The 17,531-nt window shown below is 45.1% G+C and overlaps 1 protein-coding gene across 1 annotated transcript; it reads right to left on the bottom strand.

The window, feature by feature from the left end:
* Window positions 1-2,995: 2,995 nt before the first annotated feature.
* Window positions 2,996-8,412, bottom strand: CATIP (ciliogenesis associated TTC17 interacting protein). The gene is made up of 10 exons (XM_004376383.1): window positions 8,388-8,412; window positions 8,140-8,235; window positions 7,563-7,763; window positions 7,202-7,257; window positions 6,444-6,530; window positions 6,088-6,255; window positions 4,956-5,080; window positions 4,063-4,139; window positions 3,475-3,563; window positions 2,996-3,256 (listed from the first exon to the last, which is right to left on the bottom strand). The coding sequence occupies exons 1-10, from the start codon at window positions 8,410-8,412 to the stop codon at window positions 2,996-2,998; spliced, it is 1,185 nt and encodes a 394-aa protein (XP_004376440.1).
* Between the last annotated feature and the right edge of the window lie 9,119 nt (window positions 8,413-17,531).

Raw genomic sequence — 17,531 nt, 5'->3', positions numbered from 1 at the left:
GCTATCATATTGGACATCGCAGACGTAGAATATTTCCTTCACTGCAGAAAGTTCTATTGGACAATGTTACTTCAGACCATGAACATGCATTGCACTTTCTTACCTCTCTACCCTTTGCTCATGTTAATTTTCTCTGCCTGGAATGTTTTACCAGACTCTTAACCAAAATCATACCCATCTAGAATTTGCCAATAAGTTAACAAACAAAAGACTTAAAATTGATCCAACAATTTCGCTTCTCAGAATGTGTTCTTGAGGCAATAATTACTGATATATGCAAATATTTAGCTACAAAAATGTTCAATGCAGCATTGTTTATAGCAACTGAAAATGCTGTGGAGGCGAGGGAGAGTGGCTGAATATTGGTACAGCCAGCAAAAATAGAAGACTGTGATGTCATGAGAAGATTTTCAGAATATTTTGTTAAATGAAACAGCCAATTACAACACATGAGAAAAGCTTACAAAACACTATGGGACTGGAGTAGAAATGTAAGGAGACTTCAGCTTTATCTGTGATGTTTGAAATGTTTACAAAAAATATAAATAAATATGCAATTAACAATGAACGTGTATTACTATAGGATATCATTTTTGTTAAAAAAAAAAAATTCCTCTCTTGGAGTTGTGAAGACCAGATCAAACAATCTATAATAAAGTGCTTGACAGAGTAAATGTTCAACAAACACCAGAGCTTTTATGCATAGAAAAAAGAGCTGAGAGGGTATTTGCCAAAAATGCTAAGGGTGGCTGCCTCTAGACAGAGGGATTGAGGTGGTTCCATTTTTCTTCTTTTGGTTTATCTTCCTTTTATAAGTTTTCTGTAATAAACATGTATTTCTTCTTAAGGGAAAGAGGACAATAAAGGATATGTATTTAAAAATATATAAATAAAAAAAGACCAGACTTACTGGCCTGACAGAGACTGGAGAAACCCCGCGAGTATGGTCCCCAGACACCCTTTCAGCTCAGTAATGAAGTCACGCCCAAGGTTTACCCTTCAGCCAAAGATTAGACAGCCCCATAAAACAAAACGAGACTCATGGAGCACAACAGTCCAGGGACAAGGACTAGAGGGCAGGAGGGGACAGGAAAGCTGGTAATAGGGAACCCAAGGTTGAGAAGGGACAGTGTTGACATGTCATGGGGTTGTTACCCATTGTCATAAAACAATATGTGTACTAACTGTTTAATGAGAAACTATTCTATTTGTTCTGTAAATCTTCATCTAAAGTTCAAAAAAAGAAAAAAAAAAAAAAAAAAAACCCACAAACTCCAAGGCTCAACTCAAATGATAATTCTCCAGGCTGCCTTCCCTGATTCCCTGATCCCTCACTCTCTGCCCCCAGGCTTGTAGATATCGGCTCATATTGTCCCCTAGAGTGCAAAGCTTCTTTGTAGTCTCTCATCCTGCAGAGTTGCTGTTGTTAGTTGCCCTCCAGTCCGTCAACTCCTGGTGACCCCATGTACAACAGAATCACGAACCATGTTCTGTTGTGATCCAAACGGTTTTCATCCGCTAATGTTCAAAAGTAGATCACCAGGGCTTACTGCCTACGCTGTCTTAGTCTGGAAGCTCCACTGAAGCCTGTTAACTATGGGTGACCCTGCTGGTATTTGAAATACCTGTGCCATAGCTTCATACCTGTGGCACAGCTTACAGCATCATAGTAACATGGAGGCCACCAGAGTAGGACAAACTGACAGATGAGCAGTGTTTCATTTCAAAGTTGTTGTTGTGTAACCTGAGTCGATCACGAGTCATCTTGCAGTAGCAAGTGTTAAAGACATTCAAGCTTCCGGTGATTGAATGGGTGGAGGAATGGAGCTCACACCCTCATTACCAGCTGCCTGAAGGGCTCATGCTTAGTATTGACAAAGCTACTGAGCCTCAGCCAGAAGGTGGAAACAAGCCGCTGGCCACAACTGACATCAAACAGGGAGTCTAAGGGAGGTGGTACTACCTGCCCATCCATTGTCTTGGGGAGAAACTGGGTAACTGGGGCCTCGCGCAGTTTGGGGGCTCCTCTGTGCCAGAGGGAACGAGGAGGAGGGGAGGAGAACAGGAATCGTCGCACAGTTCTGTCAGTAGGAACCAGGAGGAGACCCGGCGACGGGGCCCAGTTTCGGGTTCTTGGCAGTGTGAATGGGAAGGAGACCCAGGGACCATGCAGTTTGAGGTTCCGCTCTGTCAGCAGGAACAGGGAGGAGACCCGGGGTCCCTGCGCAGTTTCAGGGTTACTCTGTGTCAATAGGAAAGGGGAGGAGACCCGGGGTCCCTGCACAGTTTCAGGATTACTCTGTGTCAATGCGAAAGGGGAGGAAACCCGGGGTCCCTGCAGTTTCGAGGTTACTCGGTGTTAGTGGGCAAGCGGAAGAGACCCGGGGTCCCGCAGTTTGGAAGCTCCTTTGTGTCAGTGGGTAGGAGGTGGAGCCTGAGAGCTGGCGGTGGGCGTTTTGGGAAGCTTTGGAGGTGACAAGCAAAGTCAAAGGGGCTCCAAGCCCCATTTCCGCTACCGCGTGCTCTTTCAGTTCGGGGGTGGGGTGGGGAGGGCAATTATGCTCGGTGGTCTCCATAAAGATTCTGATTGTCAAGAAGCACCGCCCCTCCATCCCCACTAAACTAACAGCTAAGAGTCTGAGCGCGAATTCTGCTTCTCCACATTCTAGCTCTACGAGTTACTTAACCTTTCAGTGCCTCTGTTTTCTTATCTGCAAAATACCGATTATAATGACGGTAACAGTCTTTTCTAGAAAGACTGAAATTAACTCCATAAACGCTGTCAGCGGTTCCTATTTTTAGCCTGACGTAAGAAGCTGGCCAGGAAGATTGCAGCGCGCTCAGCAGAGCTGCGGGAGCGCCCAGTTTATTCCCACAAAAACCGCAGCCCGGAAAAGGCGCCCTCCCCCGGCGCGGCCCGCCCCGACGCCCAGGCTTCCTGCCCAGTTCCGGACCGCGGGCCCGGGCCGGACGCACTCTCCAGCCCGCGGGCCGCCTAGCCCTCCCCTGACGCGGGCGTGAACCCGCAGCTGGAGGACGGCTCTGGGGCCAGCGAGCGGAAAGGGCTGGGTCGGTTGGAGGAGGGCAGGGCGGGGGTCGGCTGGCGGCGAACCGAGAAAGGCCCGAAGTACTCGGCGGCGAAGGTGACCACGTCCGCAGGCTGGCGCAGCAGCAGGAAGAGCAGGAAGTCCGAGATGAGCGCGTGGGCCTCAGGGTGGTGTAGCATGTAGCTGTTGTGGCTGAGTCGGAGCTCCTCCTAGAGGGGGACGGGGCGCCCGAGCCTGAGTGGGACCATAGACACCCCCTCCCGTGCCCCAGGAGGCCCCGCGTTCGCTCCAAGGAGGGCTAAGTGGCGCTGGAGCCTCCCAGCCGCCAGGGGAGTGCAGGTAAATCAGGCAGAAAGGGAGATCAGTATGTGGAATTTATGGCCGAGGGTGGAGTGGGGACCCCAAGTTGGCTGCAGCCTCTCCTCACCTTTCGGTCCATGAACTTAGAGTAGAGCTCCATGTCTTCCTCCCACGCCAGGGGCTTCTTCTCAAACACTGGAGGAGGCTCAATCTCATCTGAGTGGGGAGGGAGAAAGGCTGCATACCCACTACCCCTACCCGGGAGCATTCCTAAACACACACGGCGACCCCATGTGTGTCAGAGTAGAACTGCACGCCATAGGGTTTTCAGTGGCTGATTTTTTTGGAAGTGGATCTCCAGGCTTTTCTTCCGAGGCACCTCTGAGTAGACTGGAACCTCCAACTTTTCGGTTAGCACCCAGGCTCCAAGAACCTTTCTAGGACCAGCCAAACAACTGGCTCAGATAAAACCCCCAGGACTCTGCCCACATGGGTGGAGTGGCTTGAGGGAGTTCCCAGCAAGAAGGATTCTCCCTAAGTGCCTTGAGGTGGGGGCTGGAGGGCAGAGTTTCTCCACCTGATCTCAGTCTGGATCCCACCCGGAGCACACTCAGTCACGCCCTTCTGCAGGCTGCACAAGCGGGCCTCTGCACCCCGGAATGTACCAGGTTTCCCCCACCTCCCCTTCACTCTCCCACAGCTGCGCTTCACTCACCCTGCTCCCTCAAGATGGGCATCTTGGTGATGATGCAGCACCCAGGGGAGCCCACCTGGACTCTCTTGGCCAGGTGCCTGGAGTGCAACATAGAAGAAGGTATGGGAAGGGGAGCTTTCCCAGCGCTCCCTTCCCAGAGACCTGTCCCGCAGGCTTCCTTTTACTTCTGCCTCTCTCACTTGTCTTAGAGTCCTGAGTCTCGTTCATTTCTGCATCCCCTGATAACGGCACAGGGCTTACCAAGTATTAGGCCCCTGCTTTTCAAACTGGCTACTGTCCGTACCCCTTGACATGTGGCTGGTGTACCATGGCTGGACTAAGACCTTTGGAGGTGAAAGCACTAAAAAAAAATCGGGAGCCTCCTGCTATGTGAAATTCAGAATGGAAACAATTTACTAAGTTATGAAATAAAAAAAGCCAATAGCATTTGAAATGTCAAGAAACAAATTCCACTCCCCCACCCGAATTTTCTCATGGTTTGGTGCCCCCGCTATGCTGGTGACAGCTTGGCCGTGTGCCAGGGGCACTTCTTCTAACACACTGATCTGATCAAGTGTATTTCAAAACTTGGTGTTGCTCAGTATTAAACCCAACACTGTGGCAGCTGCTTTAGCTATGCTTTAGGCCCTGTAGAGGCTGGCATTTGCTTCTTAGCCAGTCAGGGTTTTTTGGTGAGGTTTGGGAAGAACTGTGAGGATTAGGAGAATGAGCGAACAGATGAAGAAAGGGTGAAGGATGTGGATGAAGCAGAGGGTACTCAGATCTCAACGGCTCCTCTTCCTGGTGGTGTCCTCAGAAGCAGCTAGTCTTCCCTTTGCCCCACCCCCACCCCCATCATTGAGCACCCAAGTCTGTGCTCAACACCACCCCCTTGGCCCCGCACAGTGGCTCACCCATCAGAGAAAAGGTAGAACTGGCAGGACATGGGGATGCCCTCATCCGAGTGTACTGTCTGCTCCACGATGAACACTTCCGCCTGCTGATGGCCCACCTGGATTGTCTGGAAGCCCAGGGCTTGCTGGCAGCAGTCAAAATGGAGTGGGGGGTAAGGTGGATGCCCACTAGGGTCTCCCACAAAATCTCGCCCTGGCTCTTTTCTCCATCTTGCATCTTCATCTTTCACTAGTGATAAGCAGCCCTTGGCTGTCCGGACCCCCAGGTGCCACAAGGTTTGAGTTGCACCCACAGTCTAACTTGGGAGTCCCTTCATAAAGCCAGCTCCAGCCTACCTTGCCCCAACCCTTCCCCATGCCATCTTTCTGACCAAGTGCTTCTAGTTGGCAGATTCTGTTACAGGGATGAGGACCAACCAGTTAGGTATGGGGGTGTGGGGGGATAGGCTATTGGGAGGGGGCAGGTAATGAAGCCTTGGAGAGAAAAGTACTAACATAAAACACGTGTTTCAAAGAAAATGGGGGGGGAATGGTATATGTTTATGTTGAAGACATGGCTGTTTGCTGTGTTTGTGATAGAAAAATAGCCTTGATTCAAACACTACGGTGTAATTTACAAGGTCTGTCAAAGAAAGACAACTCAGCCCCCAAAGTGGCTCAGTCAAAACTGTATTCAAAGGCGCAGCTTTATAATCACATATTGCAGAACAGTTCTAGGTGTGTTGATTATGAAACTTTAGCCAAAATAAAAAAGAGGAACCCTTAGGTGTCGAGAAATAATATTATTTAAGTGCAGTCAGAGATAGTGCATTTCCTGATTAAAAAAAAAAAATTAAAAGCTTTCCTCCGCTACATTATTTTTCCTAGACTGACTTTTGTGCGGAAAGGGTTGCTTGCCTCAACTGCTTACACCTTTCAATCCCTCTCGCTCGCTTCACCTGCCCCACATTTAATCTAACAAAGTCAGTTCTGGCTTTCTCCTGCCCTCAAAACCCCGCTTCCATCCTCTTGTTTTATCCCCAACCCCACCACCTCTTCCACTCCCACGGTTCAGCTGTCTGGTCTTCTAGTCTGCTTTGCACCCCTTCTCATTTGCCCCAGGCCCAGCCCCATGCCCAGGGTGCGCCCTTACGTAGGTGGAATAGCAGAGTTTCCCCTCCGTGTCCAAGGCCAGGAAGCGGGCATTGCTGGGCACCATCTGCCGCCAGGCCATCACCCTCAGAATCACCAGGTTGGCAGCCTCAGAGATGAAGCCGGCAGTTGAGTTCCAGGGGAAGAAAGTCACTTCGGTCTTCATTTCCTGTTCAGGACAAATTTGGGTCAGGGACCTCGAGCTGGGAAGGGGCAGGGAGAAAGGGCAAGCCAGGAGTTGGGTATATGGTCCTGGCTCAGTCCTCAGTCCAGGCTCCTGGCCTGACCCAATCTGGTCCCTGCTCATGGTTCTGAAAATATTGTGGAAGATGGTTCCCACCTGGCTCTCGTCCTTACCTCCCCCTCCTTGACAATCCTGGTCATGGCCAGCTGATCTTCCTGCCTCACTAAACTTGTTTTCCGTTCCATCGGGAGGACAAGGAGCTAAGGGCCAGAGCATGGAAGGGGAGAATCAGGGGCTCCCTGGATTTTATACAAATGGGACCCCCCCGCCCACCAGAGATCATCTTGTCCAGTCTCCTTTACAGAGGAGAAAACCAAGGTAAGATTTTGATGAAAACTTTCCATACATAGTAGAGCTCAAGAGTAGAAGTCATATTATGGTGTAATATAAAATTAAAAAGCAAATGCACCTCAGAATATGGGTTTTAAAAGATAGGAATGATTTCTGTGTGAAGGTTCTTAAGTGATTTTCAATGTATGAATGGATCACATTGCAAAACTTAGTGAACTGGCTGGGATGAGTGTGAGAGCTGGGGAATTTGGAGGCAAGGTAGTCCAGGAGATGAGACCTTGGGAAAGGCCAGGCCCAAAGCTCCAGCCTCAGTGGCCCCCTGGAGATACTGGGCTTTGGGGTTGGAGGAGGACTAGGGTGGGCTTGTTTCAGGCTTTGTGTATCAGAGAATGTCATCAGAAGGGACCCACTGCTGACCTCTATTGTCCCAGGCGGATTGGTTTTCAAGTTTTGTGTGGTGGGAGTTGCAGAGTAACTGGGTGATATTCCACCAAGGTCCACCCTTCCTTCCTCCCTCCCTCCCAGGGCCTCTGTTCGCTCACCCTGGGTTGGGGTCAAGGCTGAGGACCCTACGAGGTACCTTGATAAACTCATGACTATGTTGTTCCATGATCTCCATTTTTCCTGAGAGATAGCCTAGAGGCGGAAACAGGTGAATACTGACATCACAGGAGACATGGGTTGGCGACTGCAGGAAGGGAGAGTGGTGGCCCAGGCTGGGGTACTCAGGTGCCATGTGGCCACAGAAAAATTTACAGGTCGGCCAGCGCTGCTCTTGACTTGAGTTTGTGGCTGTGATTAACCTCCCCCCACCCCACACCTTCTTATCCACATTCTGGCCCAAGGTAAGGTCAAGGGGTTGGTCCTGAATAAGGGCCCTGGGGTGGTGGTGGGGTGGTGGAGGAAGTATGGGGTGATGCGTCAGGCAATGGGAGCTCTACCCAGAAGGGAGTTTCCACAGAGCAGGTTGTCCAAGAAGCCACGGTTGAGGGCATGGACGATGAGGCAGTATGAGATGACCCCGAGTTCGTCTCTGTATTTCCCTTTCTGCACGTCAATGGTCAGCTCTCCCAGGGGCTCCCCTGTGTCTGAGACCATGGCCAGAGTCTCGGAGAAGACTAGCAGCTGCAGGTCCTTAGGTTCTGGGGTGAGAGTCCCGTGGGACAGATAAAGCCCTGGCTCCTAGGCCTCAACCCTCTGACCCCCCGACCATACCTCCACTCACCCCCTCCTCAACCCTCTTGTCTTCCAAGTGGCCTCAGCACCCCCATCCCTTGACCTCTACAGCAGTCAGTAGGTGAAGACCTCTTTCCCCATTGTCCTGGGTATCCCCTTGAAGAATGCCAACAAATAGGTCTCACACCCTTTCTACTGAGTCACAGAAGAATCAGTGTTGAAAGGTAGAGAGACACGGGGTGGGGGTGGGGGTGGGGGAGCAAGGACAGAGCCCAGGTCCAGGGCTGACTTGCCCAGACTTTCATCTATTCTCCCCACACCCCCTCCACTGCCAGGGCTCACGGATGGATTTGAGGAAGTTGATGGCTTCAGCATTGGCTTTTGGGAGTGGCAAACTCTGCTTTCGGGGTGAGGGCTGGCGGTGCTTGGCTCTGAGGCCTATGGAGAGAGGAGAGGCAAGGTCGAGATGGGGGACCCCAGTCCTGGCTTCTGACCCAAAAGCAGAATCCTCCAAGACCCCCACCCCCACCGTGGATTAGGAGGCAGAAGAGGCTCCCTCCCCTTCCCAGCACCAGCAGCCTTCTTCCCACCTGTGGAATGAGCTTTGGAGGACATGACTGCCAGCTTCTACCCGGTAAGTGTCCAGCTGTCTCCATAGCAACTAGGAGCTAGCTACCGCCTCTTAAAGGGCCGTCAACCCACTTCACTAAACACCCAGACCTTGGAGGAAGTTCTCCAACAAGGAATGGAAGGATCTGCAGGTTCTGGGACTCAGCCCAAGCCTGGGTATTGTCCAGCAGAGGGAGCATTTGACATTCTTATGAGGCAGGCAGATGAAATGGGCCATTAGAATAACCTTAGAAGTTGTGACACAGCCTCAAAGGCACAGAATCCTCAAAGGCACAGATATGTAAATTGAAAAATTAAATAATGGTATGATTCAAACCCTAGGCTGTGGGCTATCTGATCCTCCACCTTGTAAGCCTCAACATTGTCATGGTGGCTATTAAAAGGAGTTTAGCCTCATAGTTGAGGTCAGAAAAGAAATCTTGGCCTTAAATCTCAGTCACCTAGGAAGATTCCCCCCGTCTCAATATCACTTGGGAAGGTAATCTCCAATGGCTTTGTTGGGAAATCATCTTTCACCTTCAGGAAGATTTAAAATTACATATAGAAATACTTAACAGCATCAAACTAATCATATTAATATCTTTTGTATTATTGTTGTTGTTGGGTGCCATCGAGTCAGTTCCGACTCATAGCGACCCTATGTACAGCAGAATGAAACACTGCCCAGTCCTGTGCCATCCTCACAATCGTTATGCTTGAGCCTATTGTTGCAGCCACTGTGTCAGTCCATCTTGTTGAGGGTCTTCCTCTTTTCTGCGGACCCTCTACCAAGCATGATGTCCTTCTCCAGGGACTGATCCCTCCTGATAACATGTCCAAAGTATATGAAATGAAGTCTCGTTGTCCTTGCTTCTAAGAAGCATTTTGGCAGTACTTCTTCCAAGAAAGATTTGTTTGTTCTTCTGGCAGTCCATGGTATATTCAATATTCTTCGCCAACACCATAATTCAAAGGCATCAATTCATCTTCGGTCTTCATTATTCATTATCCAGCTTTCACATGCATACGAGGTGATTGAAAAACATCATGACTTGGGTCAGGCCTACCTTAGTCCTTAAAGTGACATCTTTGCTTTGTAACATTTTAAAGAGATCTTTTGCAGCAGATTTGCCCAATGCATGCGTCGTTTGATTTCTTGACTACTGCTTCCATGGGCATTGATTGTGGATCCAAGTAAAATGAAATCCTTTACAACTTTAATATTTTCCTATTTATCATGATGTTGCTAACTGGTCCACTTGGGAGGATTTTTGTTTTCTTTATGTTGGGGTGTAAGCTGTACTGAAGGATGTGGTCTTTGATCTTCATCAGTAAGTGCTTCAAGTCCGTCTGCATAATGCAGGTTGTTAATAAGTCTTCCCCCAATCCTGATGCCAAGTTCTTCTTCATATAGTTCAGCTTCTCGGATTATTTGCTCAGCATAGAGACTGAATAAGTATGGTGAAAGGATACAACCCTGACACACACCTTTCCTGGCTTTAAACCACACAGTATCCCCTTGTTCTATTTGAACGACTGCCTCTTGGTCTAAGTACAGTTTCCTCATGAGCACAGCTAAGTGTTCTGGATTTCCCATTCTTTGCAATGTTATCCATAATTTGTTATGATCCACACAGTCAAATGCCTTTGCACAGTCAGTAAAACCCAGATAAACATCTTTCTGGTATCCTCTGCATTCAGCCATGATCCATCTGACATCAGCCATGATATCCCTTGCTCCACATCCTCTTCTGAATCCGGCTTGAATTTCTGGCAGTTCCCAGTCGATGTACCTCTGCAACAGCTTTTGAATGATCTTCAGCAAAATTTTACTTGTGTGTGGTATTAATGATATTGTTTGATAATTTCTGCATTCTCTTTGATCCCTTTTCTTTGGAATGAGTACAAATATGGATCTATTCCATTCAGTTGGCCAGGTAGCTGTCTTCCAAATTTCTTGGCATAGACAAGTGAGCACTTCCACCGCTGCATCCGTTTATTGAAACGTCTCAATCAGTATTCTGTCAATTCCTGGAGCCTCGTTTTTCTCCAGTGCCTTCAGTGCAGCTTGGACGTCTTCCTTCAGTACCATCGGTTCTTGATCATATGCTACCTCTTGAAATGGTTAAACGTTAACCAATTCTTTTTGGTACAGTGACTCTGTATTCCTCCCATCTTTTTTTGATGCTTCCTGTGTCATTTAATATTTTCCTCATAGAATTCTTAATACTGCAACTGGAGGCTTGAATTTTTTCTTCAGTTCTTTCAATTTGGGAAAGCCAAGCATGTTCTTCCCTTTTGCCTTTCTATCTCCAGGTGTTTGCACATTTCATTGTAATATTTTACTTTGTCTTCTCGAGAAGCCTTTGAAAATTTTCTGTTCAGCTCTTTTACTTCATCATTTCTTCCTTTTACTTTAGCTGCTCTACGTTCAAGGGTAACTTTCAGAGTCTCTTCCAACATCCATTTTGGTCTTTTCTTTCTTTCTTGTCTTTTTAATGACCTCTTGCTTTCTTCAGTCATAACGTTCTTGATGTCATTCCACAACTTGTCTAGTCTTCAGTCATTAGTGTTCGATGCATCAAATCTATTCCTGAGATGGTCTCTAAATTTAGGTAGGATATACTCAAGGTCATACTTTGGCTATCATGGACTTGTTCTAATTTTCTTCAACTTCAACTTGAACTTGCATATGAGCAGTTGATGGTCTGTTCCGCAGTTGGCCCCTGGCCTTGTTCTGACTGATGACATCGAGCTTGTCCATGGTCTCTTTCCACAGATGTAGTCGATTGGATTCCTGTGTATTCCATCTGGCGAGATCCATGTGTATAGTTGCTGTTTCTGTTGTTGAAAAAAGATATTTGCAATGAAGAAGTCGTTGCTCTTGCAAAATTCTATCATGTGATCTCTGATGTCATTTCTATCACCAAGGCCATATTTTCTAACTACCAATCCTTCTTCTTTGTTTCCAATTTTCACATTCCAGTTGCCAGTAATCATCAATGCATCTTGATTGTTTGTTTGATCAATTTCAGACCGCAGAAGTTGGTAAAAATCTTCAATTTCTTCATCTGTGGCCTTAGTGATTGGTGTATAAATTTGAATGATAGTCGTGTTAACTGGTCTTCCTTGTAGGTGTATGGATATTATCCTATCACTGACAGTGTTGTACTTCAGGGTAGATCTTGAAATGTTCTTTTCGTCAATGAATGTGACACCATTCCTCTTCAATTTGTCATTCCCAGCATAGTAGACTATTTGATTGTCCAATTCAAAATGGCCAATACCAGTCCATTTCAGCTCACTAATGCTGAGGATGTCAATGTTTATTGTTCCATTTCATTTTTGATGACTTCCAATTTTCCTAGATTCATACTTTATACATGCCATGCTCCAATTATTAATGGATGTTTGCAGCTGTTTTTTTTTCAGTTGAAGTCCTGCCACATCAGCAAATGAAGGTACTGAAAGCTTGACTCCGTCCACGTCATTAAAGTCGACTCTACTTTGAGGAGGCAGCTCATCTCCAGTGGTATTTTAGTGCCTTCCAACGTGAGGGACTCATCTTTTGGCACTATATCAGACAATGTTCTGCTGTTTTCATAAGGTTTTCACTGGCCAGTTTTTTTAGAAGAAGACTGTCAGATCCTTCTTCCTAGTCTGTCTTAGACTGCAAGCTCCACTGAAACCTGTCCACCAAGGGTGACCCTGCTGGTATTTGAAATACTGGTGGCAAAGCTTTCAGTATCACAGCAATATGCAAGCCACCACAGTAGGACAAACTGACAGACCAGTAGTGGGCTTTTGTGTTACATTGTGCATGTTTGTATTTCAGGTTCTTGAAATATTTAAAATAATTTGGCATATTAGAGGGCTTGAATGATAAATCTTGTCATTCTCATTTAAATTGGGCAGTTGAATGATTTAGATTGTAACTTTAAGTTAAATCTTTTTTTCATTCTTAAGCAATTCTTTTTTTTTTCCTTACTGTGCTTTAGGTGAAAGTTTACAGAACAGATTAGTTTCTCATTTTTCTCCCTGTCTGTCTGGGGCCCTCTGTTGTGATCCCGTCAGAGTAGTCGGTGGTCTAAGTTAAATTCTTACTGAGATTGTAAGTAGAATCAGAACATTAAAATTACTGAAAATGTAGCATATTTATATGTTTACTTTTATGAGATTGCAATAAAAATACTTGCGGGTCTGTTTGCCAGTCAGTTGTATTTAAAATGGAAATTGAATATATGGACTGAATAAATGCAGTGTATACTGCCTAAAGTGGTTTTAATTTTGAAAATAAGACTAATTATTAATCAAAGCTCCCTTAAGAGTTATTGTTAATATTTGCTTGATTTATGAATAACATACTATGACTGGTAAGTTGAACTTAAAAGTTTAAAAAATAATTATGTTTTACATTTTTTAATTAAAATATGAATTTTAATAAACTGCATATTAATTTTTAAAAGCCAAAGTGAATTCTGAACAACTCTTTCTCTTCACATAAGCCACTGTCAGGGGAATTAAGAAAACTCAGCTTCTTTGGAGAACAGTTTGTCAGCTCCTCAAAAAGCTAAACGTATATTTACCATTTGACCTAGCAATTCCACTCCTAGGTATATAACCAACAGGAATGAAAACATATGCCCACACAAAACTTAAACACGAATGCTCATATCAGCCTTATTCATAATAGCTAAAAGGTAGAAACAACTCAAATGTCCATTAACAGATGAATGGATAAACAAAATGTGATATATTCATACAATGGAATATTATTTGGCAATAAAAAGAAATTAAGTACTGATATATGTTACAACATGGATGTATCTTGAAAATATTATTTTAAATGAAAGAATCTAGTCACAAAAGTCCACATATCTTGTGATTTCATATATATGAAATGTCCAGAGTAGGCAAACGTAATGGAGACAGAAAGTAGATTTGTGGTTGCTGAAGGTTGGGGGCTGAGTAGGGTGGGTGACTGTGGGTGGAGGCAAAAGTGATATTCAATGGGTGCAGGGTTTCTTCTGAGGATGATGAAAATGTTCAAAAATTAGATTGTGGTGATGGTGGCACAACTGTGAATATACTAAAATCCACTGAAAAGGGGGATTCATTGCTTAGGGGACTGTTATGGATGGAATTGTGTCCCCCAAAAATGTGTGTCAAGAGGCAGGGCCAAGATGGCAGAGTAGTCACACTTCCTGTGGTCCCTCTTACAACAAAGACCTGAAAAAAAAGGGGAATCGATTATATATGACAATCTAGGAGCCCTGAACATCAAAGGCAAAGTTGAGGAATCAGATTGAGTGGTAGGGGGAGGGAAAGATGGCTCGGAAGAAGCGAAGAGTTACCAGACCCGACCCGGTGGGAACCAGCACCTTGCAGGCCGGATCACCTAGCACTCAGGATGCGTTTTCCACATCGGGAGAGAACCAGGGGCAGAGAGTCTACTCAGCCTCTAGAACCAGTGACAATTGGTGCTCAACCAGCAAAAGATAAGTACATGTGTCTAACTTACCACGTGGATCAAAAAACAACCAGTTTGGGAAGAATCTCTTTCCCACTTACCTAGCCCCTCCCCACTCTGCACTGGGTCCTGGGCCAGCTTCGGTGAATGCCCCATTGCCTGGGCTGGAAGTAGGACCCGTCATATGCCCTGAGCCATTCTCCTGGCCTTGGAGAGGGAACAAATTAACAAACAGGAAAAAATAATCTGCCAGCTCCCCTGAGCCTGGAACTCAGGGCAGGCACAGCTCCTTTGCCTAGGCACAGGCATAAGGGGTCCATGGACTTTGAATGCCATTCACCCATACATAGACTGTGTTGTGGGCCCATTTTAATGGCATAGGCCCTCATTAGCACAGTACAACAGGGTATATACCTGAAGCCTAACTACAACTGTATCAGCTATATGGTGGAGTGGCAGGTTCATTACATTTGACACCACTCTGCCCATTAAGCAGGGTCTTCACCCACCCACACCAGGGGCCTGAGGACTGGTGGCTCTACCCACACAACCTAGCCACTCATGACAGGGGTCCAAGAATAAGTGGTGCCTCCCAGTCCTTACAGCCAACAGCATTGGGTGCCCATAGTCCAGCTGCAAAACCCACCTACCTACATGCCATAGGGAACAGGGACACTCTTTCCTCCCAGACACTTGGACAGCCACCAGGCTCCTGCCTTAGCACGTGACCTGCTACTGCAGCCAGATACCTGTGTTGACTCCACTCACTCCTGCCCATCTGGGACTGTAGGTGAGAGCCTGCACTACACAATTGGGGACTGACTACCTGAATACCTGAGCTGAATCCATACAAGAAAAGTAAACGGACTCCTGGGCTTACATAACTAGTGACAGATCTAATCACCTGGTGACAGGAAATGAGAGCTTCAAAGATGCCGATAATCAAACTAGCTCACACAAGCAGCCTATCTGGGCATATCAAAACAAAACAAGAAGCTAGAACATAGTAAGCAAACATAAAATAAAATAAATATAACAACTTATTGATGGCTCAGAGACAACAGTCAATACCAAATCACATAAAGAGGCAGACCATGATGGCTTCAGCAAGCTCCCACAACAAAGAATCAAGAAATCTTCTGGAGAAAGAGAACTTCTTGGAATTACTGGAGGAAGAAGACAAAAGACTAATATACAGAACTCTTCAAGAGATCAGGAAGGAGACAAGGCAAAACACAGAACACGCCAGGGAACTTACAGACATACAGATAAAGCAATAGAGGAACTTAAGAAGATTATAGAAGAGCATAATGACAAATTTAACAGGCTGCAAGAATCCACAGAGAGACAGCAAACAGAAATCCAGAAGATTAACAAATAAAATTTCAGAATTAGATAACTCGAGGAGCAGAATTGAAGCAATGGAAGTCAGAATTAGTGAGACTGAAGATAAAGCACTTGACACCAACTTATTTGAGGAAAAATCAGATAAAAGAATTTAAAAAATGAAGAAATCTTAAGAATTATGTGGGACTCTATCAAGAGGAACAAAATATGAGTGATTGGAATACCAGAACAGGGGAGGATAACAGAAAATATAGAGAGAATTGTTGAAGATTTGTTAGCAGAAAACTTCCCTGATATTGTGAAAGATGAAAAGATATCTATCCAAGAGGCTCATCGAACCCCCCATAAGGTAGATCCCAAAATAAAGTCACCAAGACATGTTATAATCAAACTTGCCAAACCCAAAGATAAAGAGAGAATTTTAAGAGTGGCTAGGGATAAACAAAAAGTCATCTACAAAGTAGAGTCAGTAAGACTAAGCTTGGACTACTCAGCAGAAACCATGCAGGCAAGAAGGCAATGGGATGACATATATAAAGCCCTGGAGGAAAAAAACTGCCAGCCAAGAATTATATATCCAGCAAAACTGTCCCTCAAATATGATGGCGAAATTAGGGCATTTCCAGATAAACAGAAGTTTAGGGAATTTGCAGAAACCAAACCAAAATTACAAGAAATACTAAAGGGAGTCTTTTGGTTAGAAAATCAATAACATCAGATAACAACCCAAAACTAGACCACAGGACAGAGCAACCAGATATCAACCCAGTTAGGGAAGTCACAAAAACAAATCAAAGCTAAAACACTGAAAATAAGGAAACAGAGAGGTCAATATGTAAAAAATGACATTAAAACAAAAAAGAGGGACTAAAAAATGTAGTCATAAATTTTTCATATGGAACAGAAGCAAGATGATATAAAGAAATAAAAGAGTGGTTTACACTTAGAAAAATAGGGGTAAATATTAAGGGAACCACAAAGGAAAATAACAATCATATGAATCAAAATGAAAAACATAACAACTTAGCAAATACAAAATCAACAACAATAAAGAAGATGAAAAGAAAATACATAAAGAAAAATGACTTAGCACAGAAAATTAAGTGGAATAAAGAAACTGTCAACAACACACACAAAAAAGACATCAAAATGGCAGCACTAAACTCATACCTATCAATAATTATGCTGAATGTAAATGGACTAAATGCACCAGTAAAGAGACAGAGACTGGCAGAATGGATAAGAAAACACGATCTGTCTATATGCTGCCTGTCTTAGTCATCTAGTGCTGCTGTAACAGAAATACCACAAGTGGATGGCTTTAACAAAGAGAAGTTTATTTCCGCACAGTCAAAAAGTCCAAATTCAGGGTGTCAGCTCCAGGGGAAGTCTTTCTCTGTCTGTCGGCCTTCTCATCGGTGTTGCCCCAGAATAGGAGCTTCTTGGCGCAGGGACCCCTGTCCAAAGGATGTGCTCTGCTCCTGGCACTGCTTTCTTGATGGTATGAGGTCCCCCTGTCTCACTGCTCACTTCTGTCTTTTATATCTCAAGAGATTGCCTAAGGATGCAATCCAGTCTTATAGATCAGGCCCTGCCTTACTAACACAACTGCCACCCATCCTCTCTTATTAACATCACAGAGGCAGGTTTACAACATACAGGAAAATCACACAGTACCAGGAATCAGGGCCTAGCCAAATTGATACACAATTTTTTGGGGGACATAATTCAAACCATGACACTGCCTATAAGAGACACACCTTAAAGACACAAACAAACTAAAACTCAAAGGATGGAAAAAATATATCAAGGAAACAGCAATCAAAAAAGAGCAAGAGTGGCAATATTAATCTCTGACAAAATAGACTTTAAATTAAAATCCACCACAAAGGATAAGGAAGGACTCTATATAATGATTAAAGGTTAATACATCAGGAGGACATAACCATAATAAATATTTAGCAACCAATGACAGGGCTCCAAAATACATAAAACAAACTCTAACAGCATTGAAAAGAGGGACAGACAGCTCCACAATAATAGTAGGACACTTCAACACACTGCTTTCAGTGAAGGACAGAACATCCAGAAAGAAGCTCAGTAAAGACATGGAAGATCTAAATGCCACAATCAATCAACCAATTTGATCTCATAGACATGTACAGAACACCCCACCCAACAGCAAAGAAGTATACTTTCTTTTCCAATGCACATAGAACATTTTCCTGAATAGACCACATATTAAGCCATAAAGCAAGCCATAACAGAATCCAAAGCATCAAAATATTACAAAGCACCTTTTCTGACC

Source organism: Trichechus manatus, unplaced genomic scaffold, assembly GCF_000243295.1.
Source record: "Trichechus manatus latirostris isolate Lorelei unplaced genomic scaffold, TriManLat1.0 scaffold00041, whole genome shotgun sequence".
NCBI classification, from domain to species: Eukaryota; Metazoa; Chordata; class Mammalia; order Sirenia; family Trichechidae; genus Trichechus; species Trichechus manatus.
The sequence above is the reverse complement of the archived record's forward strand: the minus strand, read 5'-3'. Positions and strand labels throughout refer to the sequence as shown.

Coding starts and splice junctions, on each gene's coding strand:
- CATIP (XM_004376383.1), bottom strand. CDS start 8,412: ATGTCCTCCAAAGCTCATTCCACAG. Junction 5,081..6,087: donor AACTCTGCTATTCCACCTAC/GTAAGGGCGCAC, acceptor GACTGCTGCCAG/CAAGCCCTGGGCTTCCAGAC. Junction 3,257..3,474: donor CTAAGTTCATGGACCGAAAG/GTGAGGAGAGGC, acceptor GTCCCCCTCTAG/GAGGAGCTCCGACTCAGCCA.